The 17,929-nt window shown below is 45.5% G+C and overlaps 1 protein-coding gene and 1 pseudogene across 3 annotated transcripts in view; both read left to right on the top strand.

Annotated features, from left to right (window-relative positions):
• BLVRA (biliverdin reductase A) overlaps window positions 1-17,929 on the top strand; it is a 44,389-nt gene that overhangs the window by 2,317 nt on the left and 24,143 nt on the right. For 2 of the 3 annotated variants that reach the window (XM_025380868.1, XM_025380865.1), the window contains exon 2: window positions 10,800-10,832. In XM_025380868.1, the coding sequence (XP_025236653.1) occupies window positions 10,821-10,832 (12 nt within the window). In that variant the 5' untranslated portion in view covers window positions 10,800-10,820. Of the gene's footprint in view, window positions 1-9,125; window positions 9,232-10,799; window positions 10,833-17,929 lie in introns of those variants that run through there. The other variant, XM_025380867.1, reaches the window with a different exon arrangement.
• Window positions 6,961-7,382, top strand: LOC112621433 (annotated as a pseudogene).

The raw sequence follows: 17,929 nt of genomic DNA, 5'->3' as shown, positions 1-17,929 counted from the left end.
TTTTTTTTTTTTGAGACGGAGTCTCGCTCTGTCGCCCAGGCTGGAGTGCAGTGGCCGGATCTCAGCTCACTGCAAGCTCCGCCTCCCGGGTTTACGCCATTCTCCTGCCTCAGCCTCCCGAGTAGCTGGGACTACAGGCGCCCGCCACCTCGCCCGGCTAGTTTTTTTTTTTTTATTTTTTAGTAGAGATGGGGTTTCACAGTGTTAGCCAGGATGGTCTCGATCTCCTGACCTCGTGATCCGCCCGTCTCGGCCTCCCAAAGTGCTGGGATTACAGGCTTGAGCCACCGCGCCCGGTCGAAACTTTTCATTAATGGACAATGTATATACCTTTTTGTTTATTAAAAAAAAAAAAAAACACTGAATGTAGTGCCTTTGTGACAGGGGAGCTTAGTTCCTGACAGTGTTCTCTTGAGTCTTTTTGTTTGTTTGTTTTTTGAGACGGAGTCTCACTGTGTTGCCCAGGCTGGAGTGCAGTGGCACCATCTTGGCTCACTGCAACCTCCGCCTCCTGGGTTCAAGTGATTCTCCTTCCTCAGCTTCCTGTAGCTGGGATTACAGGAACACACCACCACGACCAGCTAATTTTAAAATTTTTAGGAGAGACAGGGTTTTGCCTTGTTGGCTAGGTTGGTCCCGAACTCCTGCCCTCAAGTAATCCACCCACCTAGGCCTCCCCAACGTGCTGGGATTTACAGGCGTGAGCCACTTCACCCGGCCTCTCTTCAGTCTTTGAACTGTGAGCAACTAGCTACATTACATGAGCTGCTAGATCTGCCTTACAGTCAGAAACGAAGGTTGAACTCTCAGAAACAGTGATATATATATACACACTGATATTTCAAAAGTACAGTGCCCCAAATTGATCCACAAAGGAATGAAGGTCATTTGCAACAAAATCACGTAGAATAGTAACAAATAAATAGAAGATAAATATAGCCAGGAATTGAGATGAGAGAAAGTATAAGTACAAGAAACTATTGCAGGGAAAAAAAGAATAAAGTGTTTCAGTGCTATCCAATAGAATTTTCTATGATTATGAAAATGTGCTATATTTAGTTAGTTTACATTCCAATAGCCACTCTGTCTAGTGGCTCCCTTATAGGTCAGTGCAGGCCTATATTTTTGTAGTTGAGTCCCAAATTTGTTTCTAGAAAGGTAAACTTGGTCAGTTACATGGTTCTTGTCATTTGAAAGTAAAACATACATAGCAACTTCATTCATTCATTCATTCATTCATTCATTGATCCCCCAAATGTTAATGGCCTTGAAGGAAGCAGAACCTTTCCTGATTCTCAGCTATAGGGAAAATTTTCTGTGGGCTTCATTATCAGAGCACCTTGATATGTTATTGCCCTGTGAAAGTCTGTTCCGTTAAGGAATTGGGGCTAGGAGGGATGCAGTCAGTGAAAGTGGCATAATTTGTAATGTTTTTTAGAGTTTTGAATAATTATGCTAACTAACCTTTATAGAAAAGTTTAGATAAATAAGCAAAAAGAAAGTAGTCACTAAAAGTTTCACCACTCAGAGACATAATTACTGTTAATATTTTGATGTCTATATTTCCAGACTTGTGTCCCATGTAGCTATTATATTTTTCTCGATAGATTCCAAAGTATCCAACTCCCTCCAGGGCAAGAGTTGCTTTTACCTTTACCCTTAGACCTCTGAGGCTGGCAGCTGGCCCCACCTGAGAGGGTCACCCTCTCCCTTATCCTTCCCCATACTTCTGGAACGAGGAGGAAGGTCACAGCTGTAGTTCATTCTGCATGATGAGTAATCCAGGCTTTTTCAACTCTGGCATTGTTGACATTTTGGGCTGGATAACTCTTTGTTGTGTGTGTGTAGTGGGGGTAGGAAGGTGTCCTGTGCATCACAGGATGTTTTGAAGCATCCGTGGCCTTTCCCTACTAGATGCCAATGGCACATACCCTTTTCCCCCGAGTACAACAATCAGAAATGTCAGTGAGAACTACTGGGTTAATGAAAATCAGTAATTTATTGCTGACAAAGCTCTAGAGTTTCAGATTCCAATTTGCATGTGGGAGAGAGACTGAAATCAAAAGGGAAACATAATGTAAGCCAAGGAAGCTGTTTAGTCCTGGCTGTGCTATTAATTTACTGTGAGGTTTTGCATCTCTCCCACGTGCAAATTGGAATGTGAAACTCTAGAGCTTTGTCAGCAATAATTTAGTGATTTCCATTAACCCAGTAGTTGTTTTTTGGGTTTTTTTGGTTTTTTTGTTTTGTTTTGTTTTCTTTTTTTGAGATGGAGTCTTGCTCTGTCACCCAGGCTGGAGTGCAGTGGGACGATCTCAGCTCATTGCAACCTCTGCCTCCTGGGTTCAAGCAACTCTCCTGCCTCAGCCTCCTGAGTATCTGGGACTACTGGTGCGTGCCACCATGTCCAGGTAATTTTTGTATTTTTAGTAGAGATGGGGTTTCACCACGTTGTCCAGGATGGTCTGGATCTCTTAACCTTATGATCCGTACCGTGCCTGCCGCAGCCTCCCAAAGTGCTGGGATTACAGGCATAAGACACCGCACCCAGCCCTTAACCCAGTAGTTCTTACTGACATTTCTGATTGACGTGCTGGGGGGAAAAGTGTATATGCCACTGGCATCTAGTGGGGAAAAGCCAGGGATGCTGCAAACTGATATACCACCAGGTTTATCAGTTGAGATCCCAACAGTGAAAAGCATAAAAATGAAAGGAATTTTAAGGAGAATTTTTAAAGAAGAGTGGGCAGGATTGGAGGAACCAACAAGTGATGGTGAGGCACACAGGAAAGAGCTTCAGTGGGCACCCCCACTCTGGTTTGAAGGGGTAGGGAGGAGACCAGAGTTGGGAGGAGAGGGCTGGAGTACTGCTGGAGGAGCCACCCCCGTCCAGAGCTGCTGTGGCCATCACAGAATGCAGCCACTGCCAGAGCAGCAGCCTGGGGACTGGGCAGGGGGAGCACAAGTACCCCCAGCCTCTCTCTTTCTGTTCCTTGCCTGCCGATCTCCTGCACTGGCTAAACCCAGGTGGATGCTAAGAGTACAGTCAGCCTGCCTGATGAGGCCATTGGAGGGGCCACTGGGGATCACCATCAGCAAGGGATCCAATGTCTTTCTGCCTCTGCAGAATGAAGGTTGGGGGAGCTGTACTTCTTAGGGATATTATGGGAATAAAAGGAAATAGGCAAAAAATGTTTTTGAAAAACAAAGCACATACTGCACACCCATGGGCCACTGCTGCTTTTGACCCCTGGCTCTGTTTCACGCTGTGATGTCATGTCATTCTCTTTTTTAGGTGCTACAGGATTTCTTTAGGTTTTTTTCTGTCCACCTTATTTCAACTCATGTGTGCTGTTTGTTGTGCTAAAACGAATATTTACTGATGTCTGAGTGAATAGTTGAATATTTTATATAACTCACACTTATACGTAATGATTTTTCTTGTAACTTAGCTATTTCTCTTTGATAAACTCAGAAAACCTCAGACTTTGAAAAGACCTTGAAGTTCCTCACCTGAAATCTGAGAACTTGGAGCACCTTAAAAAATCTAAGGGAAAACAAAACAGTGAAAGAACATGATACAATTGGTGTAAAGAATAAAATTATTTATGTAATTAATATTGAGGATGCAGATAACACATTGTGAAATCTTGCTTGTAAAAAATCTTGATCTGCTGAAGAAAGATGTTCTCTCTAGAGATCTTTGAAAGCATAATTATTGAGCTTTTAAAATGTTAGAAACAAAAGTTAGACCCACACATGTTTTGACTGTGTGGAAGATTTGTATTCCTTCCCCTGCCCACCCCTCTCCCACCCCCGCACTTGTGAGTTGTGCCTGTCTAGGCAGTTCCTGTTGCACTTGGCTGGGCAGAACTCATCTTTCAACAGTAAGGGAACATAGTTATGACCTGGACCTTCTGGCGGGGGTCAGTGCCCAAAAACCTGTATGGGACTCCAGAAAGTTCTGCTCTCAACCCTATTTTGAAGTCGAGTTGCACATTGTTCTACAATTATTTGAGTTAATAAGCAGCTCTTTTCAAACATGATTATGCCCTTCCAAGTTTAAATACACTAGGCTTAATGAAAGTCATTGACCTCATCTCATTTCTCTCCTGTTATATTAAGATCACTTTCAGTAAAAGGTAGAAGCTTTTGAAGTGGTGAGGAGGAGGAACAGAAGGGACATAGAGCAGATGGGGGCTGAAAAAGTGGGGCAGGGAAGAGAGTGGCTTCTCTTTGGCAGAGTGCCAAGGAGAAGCCCTATCTGTACAGCACTTTTGTGCCTGGGGCCTTAATGGCTGCAACCTGAGCCTCAACCTAGTTTGCTTGTGGAGCCAGAAGAGAAGCTAAAAACCTTCAGTTAACCAAGCCAGACACCAAGAAAGTTAAACCGAAAGAGAACCCCCCAACCCCCGCAAAAAAAAGAAGTAAAGTGGGTTAAAGTGATACCATGTTAGCACAGAAAGAGAACGTAAGGGTCATCTAAATTCATCTGCCCCCTCTTCTATTTCAAGGTACAGAAACTAAGGCACAAGGGACCCCGTGCCCTGCTCTTGATCACCTGGTGCCAAGCCAGTTCTAGAACTCTGTTCTCTGGGGTCACAGGCTGGCTCTTCATCCCCTAGAGAGACAGTTCATCTCTGTGCACCTGAGCCCATTGTGTCTTGGAGTCAAAGCAAATAAAGGCTCAAACACCAAGACTGTTTTGCAGACCGGCTGCAGTAGATTTGGGGGGAGGAGAAACCTGCTTTAAATTGCTTCAAGCAAGTTGTTTCTGCAAAGGTGTTGACTTTTTTCTTTCAACTTCCTAGTGAGCCACTACAGCCTAAGCTGTTATTTGTCATTATGCAATAATTCAGGAACTAACTCAAGATTCTTCTTTTTAAATTATTTGTTTATTTAGAGACAGAGTCTTGCTCTGTCATCCAAGCTGGAGTGCAGTGGCGTGAACACGGCTCACTGCAACCTCTGCGTCCCGGGTTCAAGCAATTCTCATGTCTCAGCTTCCCAAATAGCTGGTATTACAGGCTCGTTCACCACACCCTGCTAATTTTTGTAATTTTAGTAGAGACAGGATTTCACCATGTTGGTCAGGCTCGTCTTGAACTCCTGGTCTCAAGTGATCTGCCCACCTCGGCCTCCCAAAGTGCTGGGATTACAGGCATGAGCCTCCACACCTGGCCTATTTATTTATTTTTAAAGTGGCTACTCTTAGAAAGGCATACCATGTTTCTGGATGGGAAGGCTTATTAATTCACCCTAATTTAATGTATAAATTTGAGGCAATCATAGTCGCAGTCCCAGTGGAATTTTTTAACTTGGTAAGATGTTCTAAAATTAATATGGCGGTCTAGGCAAGTAAGAATATATAATAATACTGAACAAGATTAATGAGAGAACTTGAATTACCAGGTATTGAAACACTGTAAAGCCACAATCACGTAAACAGTATGTTATAACCATGGGAATAGAGGTCTGTGGCACAGCAGAAAAAATGAAAAAAAGAATAACTGTATTCATAAAAATTTAAGTGTGGAGTCACTGGGGGAAAGGATTAAATATTCAATAAATAACGTAGGAACAACTATTTGGAGAAATGTAAATTTACAGCCTTATCTCTTGCCATATACCAAAATACTGTTTAGATTTGATTAAAAAATAAAAATGTAAATAAAGAAAAGTTAAGACCAGGCGTGGTGGCTTATGCCTGTAATCCCACCTTTTTGGGAGGCCCAGGTGGGTGGGTCACCTGAGGTCAGGAGTTCCAGACCAGCCTGGCCAACATGGTGGAACCCCATTTCTACTAAAAATATAAAAATTAGCGTGGTGGTGTGGTGGCGGGCGCCTGTAATCCCAGCTACTCAGGAGGCTGAGATGGGAGAATGGCTTGAACCTGGGAGGCACAGGTTGCAGTGAGCCGAGATCGCACCATTGCACTCCAGCTTGGGTGACAAGAGTGAAACTGTCTCAAGAAAAAAAAAAAAAAGTTAAAAATCTATAAGAAAATAAAAATATATCTATTTAATATAAGTCTTTTGGGAAAATATTTCTCAGCATAATACTAAAACTTAGAAAACAGAATGTTTCTGTGTTTGACCATTTAAATACTAAACCTTTGACATTTAAATAAAAAAGAAAAACTAAACAAACCAAAACTTTTTTGTTACAGGATTAGGTCTTAGATATTTTAAGATATATTAAAATACAGAATAAAGTTCCTCCTGGATTCTGTTCAGTGTTTAACTAGTCCTGGCCAGATGATGGGGAGGAAAGGAGAGGGAGCTGTGTGATGGGCAGGCAGAGAGTTGGAAGGTGGAGCCAGATCTCGCTTGGCCTGGGATTGCTGCCTCTCCTGACAGTGCATCTTCTTATAAGGGGGAGTTGAAAGCAGAAGGGGAAACAGCACAGAAAGGATCTGTCTGGCCTTTACAGTTATGTGACCATGGCAAGTCCTGCCAGGCACTCAAAGCTCTGTGAGCAACGAGTTGGGGTACCCCAGCTGAATGTGCTTTAAAAACAGCAGTGTGGCCAGGTGCAGTGGCTCATGCCTGCAGTCTCAGAACTTTGGGAGGCTGAGGCAGGAGGTTCAGTTGAACCCAGGAGTTCGAGGTTGCAGTGAGCTGTGATCATGCATGCCACTTCTTTCCAGTCTGGGTTAAAGAACGAAACTCTGACCCTGAAAAATAAGCAAATAAACAGCAATGCCATTTATTCTAGCTGGTACACCCCTGATGCCCAGTGTACGAGTTCCAGGTAGGCTTCTTTCTCATGCATATGCATCTGTCCACATCCTTTTGTTTGTTTGTTTTCTTTTGTTTTGCATTCCCCAGATTATGTAGGAAAACAATAAAGTTCATAAGTAATGTTTTGTAGACCACTTTTATAGGAAAATTTTCCTTTAAGATCTCATTAGAAAGGAAAAGCAAGTAGCCTGCCACCGAGTGCCTGTGCCAGCACAGTTACACCATGGAGCGCCCGGATAAAGCAGCACTGAACGCATTGCAGCCTCCTAAGTTCAGAAAAGAAAGCTCATTAGCATCTACACTGAAGACACTCCTGTTCTTCATAGATTTAATGATCACCGTTCCTATTGGGTTATATTTCACAACTAAATCTTACATATTTGAAGGCGCCCTTGGGATGTCCAATAGGGACAGATATTTTTATGCTGCTAGTGTTGCAGTGGTCGGTGGCCATGTGGTGCTGGCCCTCTTTATGTATGTGGCCTGGAATGAAGACTCACGACAGTGGTGTGAAGGCAAACAGGATTAAAGTGAACATCACCTTTTGATAGCATTAAATTCATTTTTTAAAATGATATATGCTGGAGGGGGGACATCTGATTTGAATAAAGTTGAAAGAACATGTTAAAGTCCGTCTTAAGGAGTCACGTTTGAGTAGTGTAAATTTTGATCCTCCTAATATGTTGGTTTGTATATTCAGTTTTAACTATATAAATCTCATTTGCAAATGAGAATTTGGAAAAGTTAAATTAGTTATAAATACATATGTTTATTACAAAAAAAAAGAAAAAGCAAGTAGTAGTGAGATTTCTTCAAGGTCAAAAGACTCAGGGCAGTTTCTTCTGAATGTAGTTTGGGGGCTGGAGACAGAAATAGGAAGCAGTAGAATTGCTAGGTCAGATTGGAATTTTAAGAGTTATTGCTACACTGCCTTCCACAGAGATGCTACCCACTTTTAGTCCCCTAATAATGTCAGAGTGTATTCCTGACCACATTTTAACCGCCACACTCTGGCAAACATTTTGATCTGTCAGTCAGCTAGGGCCTTCTTGCTATAATCATAATTTACATTCTGTGATCATGACTGAGGGTATCAATTCTGTCTGTTACAAGAGTTACCTGAATTTCCTTGTCTGGAAACCATAGAGCAATTTAGAGCTGGAGCAGACCTTAGAGATGAAGTCCAGCCATTCAGCCTATAGCCTGTGACCTGTTTGACTGTCATAGTTGCTTGGGTAGTTCAGGACTGACAGGACTGGACACCAGGTCTCCTGTTTAGCATGGAAGCTCTCTGGGTGAATGTAAGACAGGACCTGTCAAGGCCTCTGGCAGAGCCTGGGGTTTGAGTCTAGAACCAGGAAGTCTGGAAACTGCAGGGCAGTGCTGTAGTGCCTTGGCTGTGAGGCAGGGTGCTTTACCCTCCCTGAACTCCAGGCACTTCATCTGTAAAATGGAATTAATACTAGTTTGGTTTTGTTGTTGTTGTTGTTGTTTGCCAGGGTTCTGAGGATTAGGGTTAATGTGTATGAACTAGCTGACCCAGAGAGGTTCACATCTGTTCTCATCCTCCTCACATTTGGGTGTTCTGTTATGTGACTCTGTCACTCATGTGCAAGCTCCAAGGGAGACTTGAACGAAAGTTCTTAAAAACAGAAGTAAAGCACAGCAGGGTGTTGGGGAGGGCATCTCTGTGGGGCCTCCAGGTAGCAGGGGAGGAAGAGCAGAGTGTGCTTGCTGGGGACCCTCTGCTGCTGTGTCTTCACGCATCCGCCACTTAGTGCTGGTGCTCCCACCCCACCCACCGCCTGTGGGTCAGCTCTCAGTGTCTTAGTTATCCTTCTGAGATATATATATATATTTTTTTTTTTTAATGAGACAAGGTCTCTCATCTGGGTACAAAGTAGTTTGGGGGCAAAAAAAGAGATAGGGTCTCTGTCATCCTGTGAGTGACAGAGGTGATGACATGTGACATGTCAGTGACTCATGTCACTATCACTTTAGGCTAGAGTGCAGTGGCATGATCATAGCTCACTGCAGCCTCAAATTATTGGGCTCAAGCAATCCTCCTGCCTCAGCCTCCCAAGTAGCTAGGACTATAGGCGTATGCCATGATGCCTGGCTAATTTTTTAAGTAAAGACAGGGTCTTGCTATGTTGTCCAAGCTGGTCTTGGACTCCTGGGCTCAAGTGATCCTCCCACCTCAGCCTCCCACAGTGCTGGGATTACAGGCGTGAGCTACTGTGCCTGGCCTTTCTGAGATATTTTATGCATAAAGAGACATCACACCTACATTGCCTCCCCAGGATCTGAGAAGAAAGTCCACTTTCTTTGTCACATTCTGCTTTTTGGAGTGTTTTTTCTAGTAGGTTCCCTTTTTCAGATTTGTTTCAGGAGATGTGAAAAGGCTCCAGACTGCAAAAGGAAAGGCATCATGTGTGCTGGCCAGGTTGGGTCATGAGACCCGCTCTCAAAGCAGGAAGGAGCAATGGTAAGAGAGAAGGGAGGGGAGTTGCCGAAAGCAGGCTATTTTCTTTTTTTTTTTTTTTCTTTGAGACAGAGTCTCACTCTGTTGCCCAGGCTGGGAGTGCAGTGGCTCGATCTTGGCTCACTGCAGCCTCCACCTCCCGAGTTCAAGCAATTCTTCTGCCTCAGCCTCCCGAGTAGGTGGGATTACAGGCATACGCCATCACGCCTGGCTAAGTTTTTGTATTTTTAGTAGAGACAGGGTTTCACCATGTTGGCCAGGCTGGCCTAGAACTCCTGACCTCAGGTGATCTGCCTTCCTCGTCCTCCCAAAGTGCTGGGATTACAAGCGTAAGCCACAGTGTCCAGCCCCAAAAGCAGGCTATTTTCAACACATAGCCCACACGATCACCCACGCACCCTTCCCCGGGTAATCTTAAGGTTGCCAAGGTTTGGTTTTGTTTGTTTTGGAATGGGGGTGGTTATTTCACTGTCATTCATGGTTCTCATCCCTGTGCTTAACCAAAGAGAATAAGATCAAATGCTGTGCTGGGTCCAAGGGCAGGGGTTGCCACAGTCTTCCCTTTTCAGAGGCCCTCTGCAAGCTAGAAGTGGTCATCGGCATTGGCTTCCTGGACTGCCTATGCAGGTGGAGGGGCTGGAGAGGCATCTGTAGTGCATTTTTCATCACCTCTGGTTATCCATTTGCCTGCCCTTGCCTGCCCAGTTTTAGTTAAAAATACAGTGGCAATTCTAGTGGCTCTAACAAGTGAGGGAAAAAGTTAATTTTTACAGGCCTCTGTTCTACTGACATTCCAGTGTTTCTCCAGGTATGGCTCCTGACCGTCTGTGTGCATTTACCTGGATGCTTGGTGAAAATGCTGATTCGTGGCCTCCCCTCCACTCTTGGCCTTCCAAATCAGAATCTGAGAGTGAAACCCAGAAATACACATTTTCAACAAGAATCCTAGGGGTACATTAAAGTTGAGGACCCCTATTAAGCCGTGCTGTTGCTGTCTTTCTTTTCCTTTACTCTGTGGTCTCCCCTCATCTCCTCTTGTCACCCCTCCTTCCCGCTCACCTGTTTGCCCCCTCCTTCCTTTGTCTTAATGCTGAGGGTCCGGAGTGGCTTCTTGAACTATTCTTTGAACATATTAAATTGCAGTCCTCTGGAAACTCAGCTAAGAAGAAAAGAAAAGTGTATATTTCTTATTGCCTTGCTTGTCCCCATTTAAAAAGCCGGATAAAAAGCTGTCCTCTTCAAGCACCAGTTTTGGGAAGTGCATCCTTCCCATGGAGGCATCCCAATTGCAGCTGCTCTTCCAATGTAGGAGATGGAACTGGGCTTGGAAATGCCCTTCTCTAAGGAAGCATTGCTGGTATGACATCCCAGGGAAGTCAGCTGTCACCAGGCCAGAATAGACACTGGCCTGGATATCCTTGCTGGAAGGCACAGGTGGTGAAGGCTTTTGGGGAAGATGAGACCGATGTGACAGGAAGCAGTGGGGGAGTGTGGTGTGGCAAAGGGGAGTGTTTGCATGGAGTTTGGGCAGGTGCCACCAGGGACCTGAACCTCTGCTTTTGTCTTTACAGTGACCGAAGGAAGAGACCAAGATGAATACAGAGGTGAGTTCTTTACAAAGACCAGTTTAAGGGATGCTTTTCTTACTGTGTCCTTCATTTCTCCTTTGCAGGGTCTCCATTCCCTTTCAGAAACATCAGCACAAACTTGAGAACACTTCCCCTCCAGTCTACTGATGTGCACGTGGTTCTGAGTGACGCAGGAAGAACTAGGCCCCTCTGAGTTCTTATCCGTGTCTGTCTGGCTTCATTCAAACTTACCCACTGCAGCTAATCCTGAAACAACACTCCTAGTTCTGGCTAGTAGTGGGGCATGGGGGTTGCTGGGCCCAGATCCCTGCTTTGTGTTATTCTGGAAACACTTTCTCTGCATTGTCTCCTTGGTGCTCTCACTTTCAGTTATTTGATGCATGGAGATGTCTAGCTCCTCATCCCTTTGTTTTTTCCTTTTGTTTCATCCATCAGCCCCTTCCTCTGTTCACTCCCTTCCAAGTGGAGCCTAGACCTTGGGGTTCATCACTTCAACCACTGCTGTGCTGATGCCCACTATGCTTTTCCCACTTGTCCTGTCCATCCGCATGGCAAACACAGAGGCCGTCCCCACAAGAGGGAGGTCTTTGGTGAGTGGCACAGCCTTGTGCTGTTTGCAGCTGGCAGATGTCTCAGCGTCCTTATCTGGTGCTCAGCACCACCCGCCAGGCCCCCTGTCACTCTAAGCAGCTCCTTGCCAGTGCCCTGAACCCCCAGCTCCAGGTTTCATCCCTCTCCCTAAGCTCTGTCCTCCTCGAAGGTCCCCCTCACTCTTAGCATCAGGATCCCTTTTCATTTTACAGAGGAAAATGTAAACATTCCATCTGACATCATCTCCCTCCATTCCTGCCTCTCCATTAGTCCTATTCCTCCTGTCACAGTGCAAGGGATGCTTGTCAGTGAGAGTTCCAAGTTGTGAACACCAGAAAGCCTGAGTTAATGTGCCTTTTTCCTGGAAGTCCAGGTGAAGGGCAGGCCTCAGGGCTGGTCGATCCTGCGGCTCAGTGACCTCCTCAAGGATCCAGGAGCTTTTCACCTCTGCTCTCCATCCAGCTGTTGGTTACATCCTAGGGCAGGTGCCCATGTGGTAGCAGGATGGCTGCAGTGGCAGTTGGGGCCACACATGTTCGCATTCCCTTTCATCAGCACGAAGAAGTGGCTTCCGGCCACTCCTTCAGGGGAGTGGGAGCCTTTTTTTGAAGCCCCATCAAATGCCACCTTCGGTCTTATTGGCCAGAATCAGGTCCTGGACCATAGTGTGTCTGAGGAGCAGGGATTTTGTGTTTGGCTTCAACTACTCAGGCCCATCCTGGAGCAGCTTCCCCCATGCCCCAGGGCTGGGTATGGAAAGGAGAAAGGGGTATGTATCCCTCTCTGGTATGAGACATTCCTGGTCCATTTTCATGCTGCTATAAAGAACTGCCCAAGAATGAGTAATTTAAAAAGGAAAGAGGTTTAATAGACTCACAGTTCAGCATGGCTGGGGAGGACTCAGGAAACTTAACAGTTATGGTGGAAGGCAAAGGGAAAGCAAGGCACCTTCTTCACAAGGTGGCAGGAAGGAGAAGTGCTGAGTGAAGGGGGAAGACCCCCTTATAAAACCATCAGATCTCGTGAGAGCTCACTCACTATCATGAGAACAGCATGGGGGGAACCGCCCCCGTGATTCAGTTACTTCCACCTGGCTCCTCCCTTGACACACGGGGATTATGGGGATTACAATTCAAGACGAGATTTGGGTGGGGACACAAAGCATAACCATATCACCTGGTGATGGTGTACCCTTCTCCTGCTCTGAAACTGCACACTCCTGCCTGCTCAGACCTTGTGCTGGCTCCTTAGTTATCTCCTTTGCCATCTGCATCATTAACCTAATTCCCACTACCTCTTTCTCATCAATATTTCAAAATGCTTTCTTCAGAACAAAACAACACCTCACATCTTGTCAAGTGACTGTTATCCTATCTTTCTCATCCCCTGCAAGGCAAGCTTCTCGAAAAAGATACCTGCAGTTAATTTCTCCATTTTCTCTTCCCTGGGTCATTCTCAGCCTGTTGCGGTCTGGTTTCTTTTCCCATATTATATACTGAAATGAGTCTTGTCAGGGTCAATGATGATCCCTGCAAATTTTATAAAAATGTATCTTGTAATAATGTAGATACATGTTCATACCGCAAAACTCAGACTACAGAATGGAAAACAACCAAAAGTAAGTCTCCCTATTACGTTATCTCGACCAGCCCTGCTCCACTTGGGGCTGACTTCTGGTAACCACTTTCTTGTGCCTCTGACCTCCTTATCTGAAGGCCCCTGTGGCTCACCCTGTGGCTTGCTCTAATTCTTAGGGTCTTTTAAGTTCTAAAGAAACAATGGAAGCTTTGCATTAATATTAAGCTTATACACCCTGGTCTAGGAGCAGTTCCATCAGTCATCAGTGATCTCTTCTGTCCTCTTTGATGGCTTTTCCTCTTAACCTTGTAAGAACATTCCTAGACTTGGGTCCTCCTTTGCTGTTCCTTACACACACACACACATATATATATATATTTTTTTTTTTTTATTTTTTATTTTTCTTGTGATAGAGCCTCACTCTGTCACCCAGCCTGGAGTACAGTGGCGTGATCTCTGCTCACTGCAACCTCTGCCTCCCGGGTTCATGCCATTCTCCCACTTCAGCCTACCAAGTAGCTGGGATTACAGGAGCACCACCACACCTGGGTAATTTTTGTATTTTTAGTAGAGATGGGGTTTCACTATGTTAGCCAGGCTGGTCTTGAACTCCTGACCTCAAGTGATCCTCCCGCCTCGGCCTCCCAAAGTGCTGGGATTACAGGCATGAGCCACTGTGCCTGGCTGTTCCTTACACATCTGTCCCTTGGTGTCAGACTGCCTTCTTCCTTCTCTTTTCTGTCCAGTCCCACTGCAGTCTGACTGTGTTCTCACTGCTCTACTTCTCATGGGAAGGTACCAGTGAGCCCCACATTACCAAATTTTGCAGAAACTTTTTCCTTAAGCATTTGACACTATTGACCACACTTTTCTTGAAATGTCCCCTTGATACCCCAAGGTTTCTTCCTGTTTCTCAGACCACTTCTCAGAGTCTCTCTTAGGCTCCTCTTCTCCCTACTCCTTGGGAGTCTGTTTCCCAGCACCCTGCCTGCTGCCCTGGGAGCTCATCTGCTCCCACAGCTTTTCTTGTCAGTTGTGTGTTTGGGAAAGTCCCAGATGGATCTGTTCACACAGGTACCTCCTCAGCTCCAGACATGGACGTCCAGCAGCCTGTCACTCATCTCAGTCAGAGCTGCCACAGGGACCCCAAGCCTGTTATAACTCAGGCTGGACTTGCTGCTTTCACTTGCCCCAAATCTGCTCCTCCTCGAAGGGCCATCCATCGGCCTGGCGCTCCAGTCCCCTCACTGTTCCCACACGCCAGCAGCCAGTGACCAAGGCTGTAAATCCTGTTATTGCCTTGATGTAGTCACCAAAATTTATGTGACACCACACTGTGCCAGTCTCTAGACCTGGCTTGATGTCTGTAATGGTAAAAATGTAAGTGTGGTACTCATGCTCATGGAACTTACCACTAATTGGGACCACCATAACTTTCCAGTCTGTCCCTTCCTTACCCTACTTCCTGCCTCCTCATCACTTCCTCACTAATTCTTTTCTTCTCCTTTGCTTTCCTCACCCTCCTCTAGGTCATTCCCTCTCCCTTTTAGAAGGCAGGGGGAAGAGACCTCAGGCACAGGGATGGTCTACACGCCCAGTTCCTGACACATTGCCTCTGTTGTGCTGTGCAAGGCTCTGCTCTCAGACTTACTTATTTTTTATTCCTTTTTTCTCCATCCCCATTCTCACTCTGCCAAAGACAACTATTCTAATGAATTAAGTGTTTTTCCTTTTTTATTTATGTATGTTCATGAAAAATTTTGTTTTTGTGCAAATACCTTCTAAATTTATATACAGTAAGCTGGGTGCTGTGGCTCATGCCTATAATCCCAGCACCTTGGAAGGCTGAGGCAGGCGGATCACCTGAGGTCAGGAGTTTGAGACCAGCCTGGCCAACATGGCAAAACCCCATCTCTACTAAAAATACAAAAATTAGGCGTGGTGGCACATGCCTATAATCCCAGTTACTCGGGAGGCTGAGGCAGGAGAATCACTTCAACCCAGGAGGCAGAGGTTGCAATGAGCCAAGATCGTGCCATTGCACTCCAGCCTGGGCTACAGAGCAAGACTGCCTCAACAAACAAACAAACAAACAAAAACATTTATATGCAGTAAAATTGCCTCTTTTTTTTTTTTGGTGTACAGGTTTACCCATTAAAACACATGCATAACCATCACCCCAGGATGTCAGGATGCAGAACCTCACCCCAAAACATTCCCTTGTGTTGCCCCTTTATAGGCACAACCTCCCCTTGCTACTGACCCCTGGCAACATATATCACCTCCTGTGTGATATACTTTTTTTTTTTTTCCTGAAACAGTCTTACCCTTGTCGCCCAGGCTAGAGTGCAGTGGTGTGATCCCAGCTCACTGCAACCTCCACCTCCCGTTTCAAGCAATTCTTCAGCCTCAGCCTCCTGAGTAGCTGGGATTACAGGAGTGGGCCACCGCGCCACCTAATTTTTGTTTTTTTTAGTAGAGACAGAGTTTTGCCATGTTGGCCGGGCTGGTCTTGAACTCCTGACTTCAAGTGACCTACCTGTCTCGACCTCCCAAAGTGCTGGGATTACAGGCATGAGCCACGATGCCCAGCCTGATATACTTTTAATGTATGTAATTGCATTTTATATCGTTTATATCTCATTCTTCATTTTTCTGCATGTTCAACATATATAGTTAATCTGCTACACAGCAGCCCAGAAGTCAATTGCTCTAAGTCACAGGGGGTTAAGGGGCATAATGGAGATCTAAGCCCCAATGCTTTTGACCCATTAATGCCTTTGTTCTTGTCTGTATCCAGCTAATCCCGTCCATCCAGTTCAAATGTCCTTTGTACTGCACAAACAGTTTTCTCAGAGTCCTCTCTCGGGAAGTCATACCTCCCTCTTATGAATTTCCATTGCGCTAAATTTATGTGTCTTTTCTTTTGTTACCTTCCCCTCCCGCTTTGACTGTAGCTGTCGGGGTTCCTCGCTCATCTTAGCATCCCCACGGCATGTGGCTTGATGCGTCATGCATAGCTTATCTTCACTAAATGTCTGTTGCCTAAATGATAGGATGATTCAGAGACTGTTAAGTAATCTAATGCAATCCACAGCTTGGGAGGGTCAGTGAAAATGTAGAGGAAGGAAATCATATGACAGAAATTTTCAAGCAAAACTTGTTGTGGCCTGGAGACTGGCTGGAGGGAGAAAGCACAGAAGGACCATTGGCCACAGTCAGCCTTTGATCTCAGGATGTTTGTTAAATGCAGGAATCACTCCAAGCATTTAAAACTGGGTGTTGGCCGAGCGTGGTGGCTCATGCCTGTAATCCCAGCACTTTGAGAGGCCAAGGCAGGCAGATCATGAGGTCAGGAGATCGAGACCATCCTGGCTAACATGGTGAAACCCCGTCTCTACTAAAAAATACAAAAAAAATCAGCCGGGCGTGGTGCGGGCACCTGTAGTCCCAGCTACTCAGGAGGCTGAGGCAGGAGAATGGCGTGAACCCGGGAAGCGGAGTTTGCAGTGAGCCAAGATTGCACCACTGCACTCCAGCCTGGGTGACAGAGCAAGACTCCGTCTCAAAAAAAAAAAAAACAAACTGGGTGCTGCCAGGATTCCTAGAGCTACTGGCTTTTGCCCACAAGTTCAGAGGACAGCCCGTCAGGAAGGGTGGATAATTGGAGTTTAGCACAGAGCATGAAGATCCAGAGCACAGTGGGACAACCAGGTTGAAATGTCTTGGGAATGTGGCTTGGAAGAGAGGATGGCCCACAGCTCAGGATGCTTGTGGTCTTTGACATAGAGGTGGTCATGGAAACCCTGAGAATGAGGGACCCCCATACTCTGGGGATATGGGGGAGAGAGAAGAATAGAGGGATGAGGATTGAGCTTTGGGAAATATACACCTCTTGGGCAAAATGAAGAAAGAAAGTGAAATGTGAAAAGAAAACCTTGGTGGCATGAGGTGAGAGAAGAAAGGAAGGAGTGAGTTTGAAGAAGGTCCAGGTAAGGGTTGTCCATGTCTAAAGTCCAGGAGCATGTGGCTGAGGAAGAGCCCTTGAATGTGGTGACGAGAAGGTCTTGGATGACCCATGGTGAAGCAGGGAAGCATGGGAGTGAAAACCAATTGCAGCAGGGCCAGGAGCACTTGGGGTCATTGGATGGGGCAGGGCAGGGACAGGGGCAGCAGAGGATGCTGAGCACTGTAGAGGGAGCCCCAGGAAGGGAGGTAGGAGTGAGCCAAGGCGCTGTACACTGCAGAGTTCTCACCTTCTTGGAGCAACCCTCTGATATTTATGTCTGTTTTCAGGGGTTGTTTATATTTTAGATAATGAATATATTTGTGTGATTCTAAACTTTAAAGAAGAAAAAAAGAGAAAAAGATTTTCTATGAGAAGCCCTCTTCCCTCCTATCCCTGTTTCCCAGCCACTCTGTTTTTCATGTTCCCAGCAAGCGTGTCGCCAGTTTCAGCATTACAGGTTTCTGGGCTGTCCTTTCAAAGAGATCCTAAACATAGACAGTATGTTTTCTCTTTGGCTGCTACCCCTCCTGTTACTACACAGACTGTAGCATACAGTGCACACTAGCCTGTCCTTTGCTTCTTTCACCTGATAATCTATCTTGGAGACCAGTCCCTTTCAATACATAAAGGGCTTCCTTGTTATTTTTTTTTATAGCCGTGTAATACTCTATTTCACAAGTCTATCATAACTTTCATAGCCAGTCTGTTATAATGACATATAGACTGTTTCCATCTTTTGCTTGTTATGAGCAAGGCTGCAGTAAGCCTAAGTCACTTGACTTGTGTAGCTCTGTAGGACACGTTCTTACAGTTGGATTTACCAGAGCAAAGGGCATTTGCATTTTAATTTGTAGTGAGTATTTCCAAGTTGCTCTCCATAAATTAGGTTTTTCTCTCCCTCCTGCAACATATGAACATGCCTGTTTTCCCAGGC

Source organism: Theropithecus gelada, chromosome 3 (genome assembly GCF_003255815.1).
Source record: "Theropithecus gelada isolate Dixy chromosome 3, Tgel_1.0, whole genome shotgun sequence".
NCBI classification, from domain to species: domain Eukaryota; kingdom Metazoa; phylum Chordata; class Mammalia; order Primates; family Cercopithecidae; genus Theropithecus; species Theropithecus gelada.
Note: the sequence above shows the minus strand (reverse complement) of the source record. Positions and strands in the feature narration are given on the sequence as shown.